Below are 11,507 nucleotides of genomic sequence, written 5' to 3' on the forward strand. Positions count from 1 at the left end.
GGCTGCAGTTTTCTCAGACCAAGTACCGATCCTTATTTTCAAGTACTCGCAGATACCAATGACCGATACGTTTTCCTAATGTCGTGTGACAGTGATATATATATATATATATATATATATATATATATATATATATATTTACATTTTTTTAAAATATTTTTTACAATTTTATATGTTTTTTATAATGCTTTCTTTTTTTTAGGAGGGGAGGGGGTGGACGGTGTCTGTGTGTTTTTTTATTTTAATTGTTATTGTTTTTTACAATAATTTTTTTATTATTATTTATTGCAATACTTTATTTTTTTTAATCAGCCCTGTTGAGGGGCTTTGGTGAGATATCAGGGGTCTTAACAGACCCATGATATCTCCCCCTTGAGACAGAGAAAGAGACTGAGGATAGAGATTCCCTAGTCCCTTTCTCTGCAGCCTCAGCTGCACTGAAAATGAATGGAGAGAAGACAGCGGCTCCTCTCCATTCATAAACTGAGACATCGTAATCACAGGAGGTTCATAATCAGCGGAGTGGGACAGCAGCAGAGCGGAGTGGGACAGCAGCAGAGCGGAGTGGGACAGCAGCAGAGCGGAGTGGGACAGCGAGGAAGAAAGGAGGGGGACAGCAGAACGAAGTGGGATGAAGGAGGATGCGGGGACAGTTAGCGGTGATCGAGTGTGGGGGAGTTGCAAGCACCGATCACCGCTGTATAGATTTCACTAAAGCAGCAGGGGGAGAAGCTTGTAACTCCCCCACGCACCAATCACCGCTGACTGTCCAGGTATCGGGTGAAGCATCAGGAGCATTTGCCCGAATACAAATACTCGGGCAAATGCTCGGTATCAGTACCAATACTAGTATCATTCGCCACACACTTTCACTTTGAAGCCGGGCGCCGGCTGAACAAACCGAGCACAAGCTTATGGCTGCTGTAGTATTTTTTTTTTAAATAAACATGTTATTCTTCTTGCCCTTTGCAATGGTTTTGCGCAGAGCAGCCTCAATCCTCCACTTCTTAGGTCCCCCGCCAGCTCTCCAAGCTCATCCCCCATAGCAAAGTCGCTTGCTATAGGGGGATTTCATGCGTGCTTGCTCCCAATCCACACAGTGTGGCTCAACCCACTTCTCCTCACTGGCTGTAATTGGCAGCAATGACTCCCACAGCTGTCGCTAAGCCTATAAGGAGAGAGAGCCCAAGAGAGCCTCTGCTCTTGTGCACAGCACTGGTTTGAGATTGGACCCAGGTAAGTAAAAGAGAGAGAGAGGACTGTGGAATCTGTGAAAGCTGGAACTAATGAGTAAAGTCCTAACCATTCTCTGCTTTACAAAGCCCCTACAATTGAGGATGCTTAAAGCGGGGGTTCACCCTAAAAAAAAATTCTAACATTGCATGGAGCCGACCTATGAGACCGACAGTATGCTGTTGTTGTTTTTTTTTTTTTTTTTTTTTTTTGCGTACATACCATCTTAGGGCTATTTTCACCCCCGGCTTTCCCGGGAGTGGGCGTTCCTAATCACAGGCTGTGATTGACGTGATTCTGCAGTATTGACTCGTGATACTGCGCGTCACGAGTTGCCGAAAGAAGCCGAACGTTGGTGCGGCTCTATACGGCGCCTGCGCACCGACGTTCGGCTTCTTTCGGCAACTCGTGACGCGCAGTATGCGCCGGTCGGAAGCACGTCAATCAGAGGCTGTGATTAGGTACGCCCACTCCCGCGGGTAAGCCGGGGGTGAAAATAGCCCTAAAATGGTATGTACGCAAGAAAAAAAAACAGCATACTGTTGGTCTCATAGGTCGGCTCCATGCATTGTTAGAATTTTTTTTTAGGGTGAACCCCCGCTTTAATAAACTTGCCCACTGTCAGGCCTCATGCACACTGTACGTTTTGCTAAATAGATTCCTTTCCTCCTGGCAGCAGAGTTTTGACACAAACATGCTTGTAAATGCGTGTAAAGGTGCGTCAAACGATTGGGCCATAATTAATTTCATTGGCCAGAATGATACGTTTTTTTTTTTCTGCCAAAACGCTGGTGCTCCGGGACGCACTGTCTATAGTTTATTTTTTCTGCCTCTAAAAGCCCCTGCATCTAAACTCCTCTAATAGCCTATATGTATATGATCCATAGGCTAACATGCAGGGGCATTTAGAAGCAGAAAAAAAATTCCAGATGCCCCTAAGAGCAGCATTAGAAACGCCCAGTGGGCATGAGGCCTAAATGGGTGTGATTCCTGCTGTGCCACCATTACTAACAGACCTCCTTTACTAATGCTCTTCTTGTTTTTCCTTTGCAGGCCATAAAGAATAACGCAGGCTTTAGAGTATGGATCCTCTTCTTCCTAGTCATGTGTTCATTCTCTTTACTCTTCCTGGACTGGTACGATAGTTAATAATTTAGTTGTGCCTCATAGCCCCGACTTTATTTGCACAATGTTACATCGTTAAGAAAATGCCACATCTTTGTTGTTCTCCTTCCTCCACGTTAGTCTGGATATGTTAATAAATGTCACTTCTAATAATGAGGTCATGAAGAGTGTCTACAAGAGATTAACTGGAAGAAATTGAGCTGTTTGCATTACAGGGAAAGGCCAGACTTGCTGACTGCTTCTACACTGGAATTAAAGGAACAATATCCTCCAGGACAGTGGTTATACGGGTGGCACACTGGGGCTTGTGTGCTACATTCAGCTTTATTTTTCCCCTATGGAACCTTCATCATTCTGTATTAACTTTGACCAATGTTCTACAAGAAGTGAAAACTAAATTAACTGTGTAACAATAAATATGTAATGGATATTTTTACTTGTGACATACCTTTCCTGGCTACCAGCGGTATTGGGTTGTCAGCTGCCTGCACACAGAGCCTCCCTTTCAACAAAACCCATCCAGAGATGGTTAAAAAGATTGCCACTGTTGCTACTTTTTGAAAATTGTAGTCTCTGTTTTGAGTGTCTGAAAAAGCTCAGACTCTGCATCCCCCCTCCTCAGTCACTTTTCCCCACAAAGGGCTCCCCACATTTATGCTTTGCTTTTTTGCTTATATACTTACCTTTTTTTTAGATGTCTTTAGACCAGTCACATGACATGTTGGGTCCACTTTACCTCTTTTCCAGCCCTGCACTGTCCTTTGATGATGCACAAGGTGGCTGGGACATCACATCAACCATTTGTCGTCATTACAAACAAACAAAAGATTTCCCAGCACACTTACCAGCCAGCCTGCAAAACAACCACATCGTCCCTGTCTGACATTTTGATAAAAACAGAGGGTTTTGTTTGTACACATTTGCAACTATATGCATAAGTCGCAGTGCCCACACCAAGGGACCTCTGTGTATACATCAGTCCTATCTGTAAATTTTCAGAGCCTCCATAGTGGGAGCACATATAAGAATGGATAGATTAAGGGCAGATATGCCTGAGGGAGTCCATCCCTTAAAGGCACTGCACCCAATTTAACCAACTGTACAGAAAAGTGGCAACCACCCCAACGAATAACTGGGCTTTGAAGCAAGGTGCGCATGGAAGGGCAATGCACATCACAAACACACGATTTCCCAGCACACTTGCCAGCCTGCAAAACAACCAAATTGATCCTGTCTAATGGTAAAAACAGAGGGTTTGTTTGCACACATTTGCAAATATATGCGTAAGCAGCAGTTCTCACAGCATGGAACCTCTGTATATACTGCGGTCCTAACTCTAAATTTCCAGAGCCTCCATAGTAGGATCTCTTAGGCTGGGTTCACACCTATGCCTTTTCAGGGCTTTTTCAGGTTTGCAGAAACACACTACAGTCCATTTACTATGGTTTCCTACGGGTCATGTTCACATCTGTGTGTTTTTTCAACCGGTGTATTTTTTGGTAAGGGTCAGGATCTTTTTGCTTCCAGCTTGTTGCATTTCTGGTACCATAGACTTCAATGGAAATGCAGCAGAAACGCTTAATGCGTGTGTTTTTACTGGTTTATCCTGCATGACAACAGATACTTCCCCAAAACACCAAACTCTATAAAAACACATGAAAAATGTGCTCCTGGCCCCTTTCTCATGGCAAGTGCCCCCACAGCAAACAGCTTGCTTTGGGGGCAGCCAAACTGCAGCTTTGTGTGTCCATTTAGACACGGAGCTGCAGTTCAACCCCGCCCCTCTCTCTCCTGATTGGCTAACTGGCTTTGATTCACAGCAGTGGGAGCCAATGGGGCCGCTGCTGTGTCTCTGCCAATCAGGAGGCAGAGTCTCGGATGGCTGAGGCACTCGTGCACATCGCTGGATAGAGATGCGCTCAAGTAAGTTTAATGGAGGCTGCTACACACAGAACGTGTTTTATCTTCTGCCTTTACAACCCCTTTAGGATTGGTAAGCTGCAATATATTACAATTTAGGTTTTGGGTATTATACTGGTTAAAAAAAATTAAATAAAGATTCCAACATTTACCTGTATGATTTTTAGCTAATTCCATTTTCTATTTTTGAATTCATATTCTCAAATTTGCTCCAGACACTGAGGCTGATTTACTAAAGCAGGTAAAGGAACACTAAAGGTTCCCGTTTAAAAAATAAATAAATAACAAACATGTCATACTTACCTCCACTGTGCAGCTCGTTTTGCACCCAGTGGCCCCGATCCTCCTCTTCTGGGGTCCCTCGGTGGCTGTCTCGGCTCCTCCCTGCAAGAACTAACCCCCTTCATGGGAGCTCTCTCCCATGGGGGTTAGTTCTTGCGGGTGCACTCCTGTGATACAGCCGGCGGCTATAGCTGCCGACTGTATCACTCGGCCCCGCCCCCTATCGCGCCGCATCATTAGATGTGATTGACAGCAGCGCAAGCCAATGACTGCACTGCTATCAATCCATAAAATCTAGCCAATCAACGGCCAGACTGAGTGAAGAAGAGGACGTTGGGGGCAAGCACAGCAAGTGAACAGGCTCAGGTAAGTAAAACGGGGGGGCTGGGGGGGCGTCATTGCCAGTTTTTTTTTTTTTTTTCACCTTAATGCATAGGATGCAATAAGGTGAAAAAAAAATGAACCTTTACAACCCCTTTAAGAATCTTTACCCAATAAATTCACTTCAAATGCCCAATCATGTGAAAAGCAGATTCCTGTTTATTCAATCTTCACATGCAGGACTGGTGCAAGGATTTTTGAGACTAGACAAAACCTCATTTAACACCCCTCCGACTCCACCCTGCCCATGTATACCCCCCCACCTTTTTAATAAAACGCCCATCAAATGCATCCCACCAGCGCCCATCAAATGCATCCCATCAGAGCCCATCAAATGCAGCCCACCAGCGCCGATCAAATGCATCCCATCAGCGCCCATCAAATGCAGCCTCACCAGCGCCCATCAATGAATGTTTGCTATCTTCCATTCATTTGGGAGGCGGGACACAGACTATGAGTCCTCTGACACTGCTGCGCTTCCGACGCTATGTGCAAACGGAGCGGCGGCTAGCTGCTGATGCTGAGACTCAGTTGCTTGCTGTAGAGAGAAGAGAGTAAAAACACCAGTGGCCAGGCACCCTAGGCAGCTGCCTAGTTTGCCTAGTGGTAGCACCAGCCCTGTTCAGAGTGAACACAGCTGCAAATTATTGGTTGAAGATTCTCAACTCCTTTAGTAAATCGGCCTCACTGTGAGGAACTCCATAATAACCAATCAGATAACCAACCACACCGATAGCAAGTTGGCTCAAAAGGTTACAAATGGGTGGTGTTTTTTTTTGGCTGCTGTGTACATTGCTCTTATTAAATAAGTAGCAGTTTGCATGCTGTGTTTAACTTCTTTTCAACTGTATAGTAATGAATGCTAGAACTTGCATGATCCGTCATCTTCACTGTGAAATAGACCTCTTTCTGTGTACGACAAAGAAAATTCCAGAATGTTTTGGTAGCAAGTTAATAGAAATGATTGAATAAAGCAATTGGTTTGAATGGGACTTTTAAAACGATGTTAAAAAGTAATCAGTGTGTTTTCAGCCTTGTGGGAATGATGAATATTTTAATTTAAAGAAGTATTATTTAAACTCCTTGTCGACCACTTTATAACTGCAAACTAAATTGAAGAAGCATTTAAATGGCCAGTTCAAGTCAGGTGCGGTGGGACTGCGCTGGGCAGCTTTGTGCCAGCTCCATTCCAACACCTGTCAGGGCAAATTCCAATCAGGTCAGTTCACACAGCCAAGTTGAGGTGGTGTACACTGAATTTTCAGTGCAGCATGATCAGTGCAGTGCAGCAGATCTTCCACGGGGAAATGAACTAGTGCCTATGTGATAGCCCTCCAGACCCTCATGCTAAGTTGCTAATGTGTTAAAAATAAAAAAATAGGCAAAAGAAAGGAAAAGTTACTTACCTTGGACCCCCAGCTTCTGCTCTGTTCTCCTAAGCATTAGTGATGTCACTAAAGCCTCATACACACAAACAGATTTCCATCGGACAAATCCGTGGAATTTTGACCGAAGGGCGTGAACTTAGTATGCATACAGATGGCAGAACTTTTTCAGCCAACATACACGAAACTATGTGTTTTTTTTAGCTCTTTAGCGCCACCCTTTGGGCAACTTCTGCTAATGTGCTATGGTTAGCATTGCTTCCGAGCATGCGTGTTTGTACTTTTTTTTCTGACGCACTTGTGTACACACGTTCGGATAATCTGACAAGACACATTTGTTGTCGGATAATTTTAAAGCATGCTATAAAACATTTGTTGTCGGAAAATCCGACAATTGTCCGATGGAGCATGCAAACGGTCAGATTTTCCGACAAAACCCTGCCATCACACATTTGTTGTCGGAAAATCCGATCGTGTGTATGGCCTTAAGTCTCATTGCAGCCACTTGGAAAAGCTAAGGATCCAAACTTTCTCCTGCACCTCACTGACACCTATGGTAACATGCCGGTTGCCATGTGAGCTATTCCTTCAGCAAGTTCTTTTCCAGGATACAATGAAACTAGAGCAACGTGGGTGATATTAGACACTTGTTACTTATAGATTTAACCACTAGCACATGAATAGGCTAGGGCAGTGATGGCGAACCTTGGCACCCCAGATGTTTTGGAACTACATTTCCCATGGTGCTCAACTACACCGCAGAGTGCATGGGCATCATGGGAAATGTAGTTCCAAAACATCTGGGGTGCCAAGGTTCGCCATCACTGGGTTAGGGCGACACAGGAAATATTTTAGTAGCCCAATCCTACTACTAAAATCTCTACTGATTAATCACAAGGTGTAGCAAATGACCACAAAAACAAATGGAACATACTATCCCCTGTGGAGTAAGCTGCAAGTAGCAGCATCTTGTAGTGATCAATTAATTCAAGATTGATTGGCTACTACATGCAACTTGTGTAGGAATTTGCTCTTTTGCAATAAGTGCAGTTAAAATTTGTTTTGTGGTGAAATAGTTCTTTGCCTAGATTCACAGTTTTTTTTACAAACTCCCCTGTTTAAGCAATGTTCTCATATTAACAGCTCTTCTTTAACCATTGCAATCCTGTACATTTTTGTTTTTATTATTTATATATTTCTCAGTGTAATTATCAGATCTACAATTATAATTCCTTTTTTATTTCACTTACGTCTTACAATCCATTCAATAAATTGACGTTTGGATACATTTCTGGGGTTCTGAGTGCATTTAGTCACTGCAGTATGCTGTTCCATCAAACTGGCTCTTGTTTAGTCATTATTCATTTATAAATTAAAGTGGATGTTGTAACGGCTACCCATGTAGTGAGAGGGTATCAGCCGTTGGAGAAGTCCTTTTCCCTGGCAAGTGGCGATATGCAGGTACCGCCGGTATATCCCATCGAACGCCCTTTCAAGAAACGAGACGGGGCTACGTTTTGAAGAGTCAAGCAGGACTGATTTAATGGGACATTTTCCTTAGCTTATATGTGGTTACAACTGTGACAGGAACAATGACAATCTCCGCCCCCCCTTCACACAGATACTTTGAAATAATGACATCTCCTTGAATCAATCCGTCTCTAGACATTCCGGCACCGAGACCCACTTAACATGACCTGGCCAGGCACATTCCTTTCTCAATAGAATTCAATTAACCGTTAGAACAATACACACTCACACATCATCACGTTAGCATACACCTGGCAGGAGGCTGTAACTACACAAAGGAGAGTCCATTAGCTATGCAAAGGGAATATTAGCATGCAGCAGTGGAAAAAGTCACTCTACAATTAACCCTTTGAGCTCAGAATAGTTCATAGGTCCGTTACACTACTCCCCTTTTGTGGAACACTCCGGCAGACCCGGATTGATCCTTTTCAGGTCAACTTGGGGATGTCCGGTCTGCTGTTAAGGTAAAAGTTCCGTTTGCCTGGACAGTCCGTCGGCATTCCCATTGGCTTACCAGGTCGGTAGCTGATGGTGACGGTGAATAATAGAATTCAGTTCTGGAAAAGTCACTTGCTTTGCTCTCTCAATGGCTCCTAAAACCTGTTGCTGATGCTCTTGGGACAGATACGGCACCACTTGGATGCAAATCCCATTTAATCTTTTGACAATTTCCGCCTGTTTGTGCATTTCAATGTTCAAGCCACGGGACATCTCATAATACATGACATAGTGTCGTTGCATCTCTGATTTCTCACTGGCCAACTTGTCACATTCCCATTTTAGACTGTGATATTGTGCCGGATCTACAGTACATGTCGGGGAAGGTAGTCTTACCCGGGTCTCAGCAGCAAGCGAGTTGATTCCAGCAACGCGGGTGGTCACAGGACAAGCAGCAGCAGGTGTAGGTAAATAAGCCGAAGTCAGAGGGCCAATATCGTTGCACAGCACCACCTCGGCAGGTAGGTTGTCCATGATACCAACTGTGGTCTTTCCTGACCCGGCTCCCCAGTCTAAGTGCACCCGGGCGGTGGGTACGCGAAATACAGCACCCCCTGCGACCCGGACGGCAACTGTGCGAGTGGACACGTTCTCTGGTTTTACCAGATGTTTTTGAATCAGAGTGATAGTAGTCCCGGAATCTCTTAGGCCTTGTGCTACTTGTCCATTCATCCGTACCTCCTGACGGTGATGCTGACGGTTATCCGGAGAGGCAGCTTGTATTGGGTCTGCCTCATACCAAATTCCCAGACATTCCTCAGGGCCCCCCTCGGTCTCCAGGCAGTGGGCCGCAGAGGGACGTGATGGAGTGACCTCTGTGTTGGGTGTTGTGCGTCTCCAGTTATCTGTAGCTCTCAAAGGGCAATAACGAGCAATATGTCCCGTGTCGCTGCAGTGATGGCACGTCACCCTAGGCGAATCCCGGGGGTAGTTGCTAGGCCCCTGAGGACGTGGTGGGACTGGAGCCCGAAACTCTGGGCGTGGGGTGACGATTGGAGTACGCGGTTCTACCTTCTGAGCCAGCCGCGTAGTACCCTGGCTTACCTTCCTTGTCTCCGCGTACTCATCTGCTAGCCGAGCCGCCTTGTTTAAGTTAGCGGGACGGCGATCTCGTACCCAGTCTTGTATGTCTGCGGCCAGGTCTTGGAAGAAATTTTCCATTAGGAACAGCTGCAATACTTCCTCCCCGGTGTTGGCCTTGCACCCTTGGACCCAAAGGGATGCCACCCTTTGTAACTGGTTGGCCCATTCCATGTGGGAGTCCACAGCCTTCTTCTTGGACTCCCGGAAGCGGCGGCGGTAGGCTTCTGGCGTTACGGCATATCGGGTTAGCAGCGCCTTTTTAACTTGCTGATATTGTAAAATATCCTCTGGAGCGAGAGCCCGAAAGGCTTCATTGGCTTTGCCCGACAATTTCCCAGACAAAATAGTGACCCATTGGTCTGGTGGTACCTGGTGTAGTGAGCACTGCCTCTCAAAATCTGCCAAATATCCATCAATTCCCTCCTCACTTTCTACAAAAGCTTTAAATGCAGTGAACGGTATTTTCTTTCCTGTAGCCGCGGGTAGGGGAGTAGGAACTGCATGTGTAATGGGCTGTCTTGCTCTTACCAGTTCCAGTTCTTGTCCCCTCTTAGTTTGTATCTCTTCCCTTGCTTCCCGGAACAGCTGGTTGATTAGTTCCACGGATGTTTCTGGATACAAGGATAATCTCCTCTGTACAATCCCAGTAATTACATCTTCCTCGCTGACAGGTGCAAGGGGCTCAGTTCCTTCCATGGATCCATCCATTTCGTCCAGCTCCAGCAGGTCAGCTATCAGCTCCCTCCGTGGTCTGTTGCTGGCGCTCCTACCACGACTCTCTAATAAATCTTTTAGTGTGGATCTTTTCAGCCTGGCGTACTGCGACTCCATTCAGCACTTGCTCTTTGGATAAAAGGACCATCCCACTGCTGCCAACCAATGTAACGGCTACCCATGTAGTGAGAGGGTATCAGCCGTTGAAGTCCTTTTCCCTGGCAAGTGGCGATATGCAGGTACCGCCGGTATATCCCATCGAACGCCCTTTCAAGAAACGAGACGGGGCTACGTTTTGAAGAGTCAAGCAGGACTGATTTAATGGGACATTTTCCTAAGCTTATATGTGGTTACAACTGTGACAGGAACAATGACAATCTCCGCCCCCCCTTCACACAGATACTTTGAAATAATGACATCTCCTTGAATCAATCAGTCTCTAGACATTCCGGCACCGAGACCCACTTAACATGACCTGGCCAGGCACATTCCTTTCTCAATAGAATTCAATTAACCGTTAGAACAATACACACTCACACATCATCACGTTAGCATACACCTGGCAGGAGGCTGTAACTACACAAAGGAGAGTCCATTAGCTATGCAAAGGGTATATTAGCATTCAGCAGTGGAAAAAGTCACTCTACAATTAACCCTTTGAGCTCAGAATAGTTCATAGGTCCGTTACAGATGTAAACCCCAATTTTTTTTATGTCACATGTAGAGAATAAGATTTCCTATAATCTGTGCCCAGTCTTGCCACACAGAGTTAATCCAGCGCTGAGCAATCCTCTTTTTATTGTTCAGTGAAATAAAACAGACTTCCAGATAAAGACCAAAGTCCTTGCTTGAGTGACAGGTTATTTACATGTCTTGTGCACTAGCTTGCAGACATGCACAGCTTCTGTAAAGTGCACAATTCACATCCCCCTCCCCTCTCCTCTCCCATCCTGCTCTCCCAGGATTGGCTGTCTTTCCTGTGTTTTGATTAAACGTTTTCAAAATATGGGGTGATCCACAGTTCAGTGTAAACAGCCATCAGAATATACATAGACAAGAAGCTGTGAATGTCTGCAAGCTAGTGCACAAGATATGTAAATAACCTGTCACTCAAGCAAGGACTTTGGTCTTTATCTGGAAGTCTGTTTTATTTCACTGAACAATAAAAAGAGGATTGCTCAGCGCTGGATTAACTCTGTGTGGCAAGACTGGGCACAGATGATAGGAAATCGTACACTCTACATTGTGACATCAAAAAAATAATTGGGGTTTACATCCACTTTAACACTGCGAGTTGGTAAACAGGCACATGACTGGTTTCTCAAAATGTGGGCCTGTTACAGGTAGTAGATATGC

The 11,507-nt window shown here is 45.1% G+C and overlaps 1 protein-coding gene across 1 annotated transcript in view; it reads left to right on the plus strand.

Annotated features, from left to right (window-relative positions):
- Positions 1-2,897, plus strand: part of STX18 (syntaxin 18) — a 237,369-nt gene extending 234,472 nt beyond the window's left edge. The window contains exon 11 of the mRNA XM_040335414.1: positions 2,287-2,897. Coding sequence (XP_040191348.1) covers positions 2,287-2,382 — 96 coding nt within the window. The 3' untranslated portion in view covers positions 2,383-2,897. The remainder of the gene's footprint in view (positions 1-2,286) is intronic.
- Positions 2,898-11,507: the final 8,610 nt, after the last annotated feature.

The sequence above is a fragment of the Rana temporaria genome, chromosome 1 (genome assembly GCF_905171775.1).
Source record: "Rana temporaria chromosome 1, aRanTem1.1, whole genome shotgun sequence".
In the NCBI taxonomy this organism is placed as follows: Eukaryota; Metazoa; Chordata; class Amphibia; order Anura; family Ranidae; genus Rana; species Rana temporaria.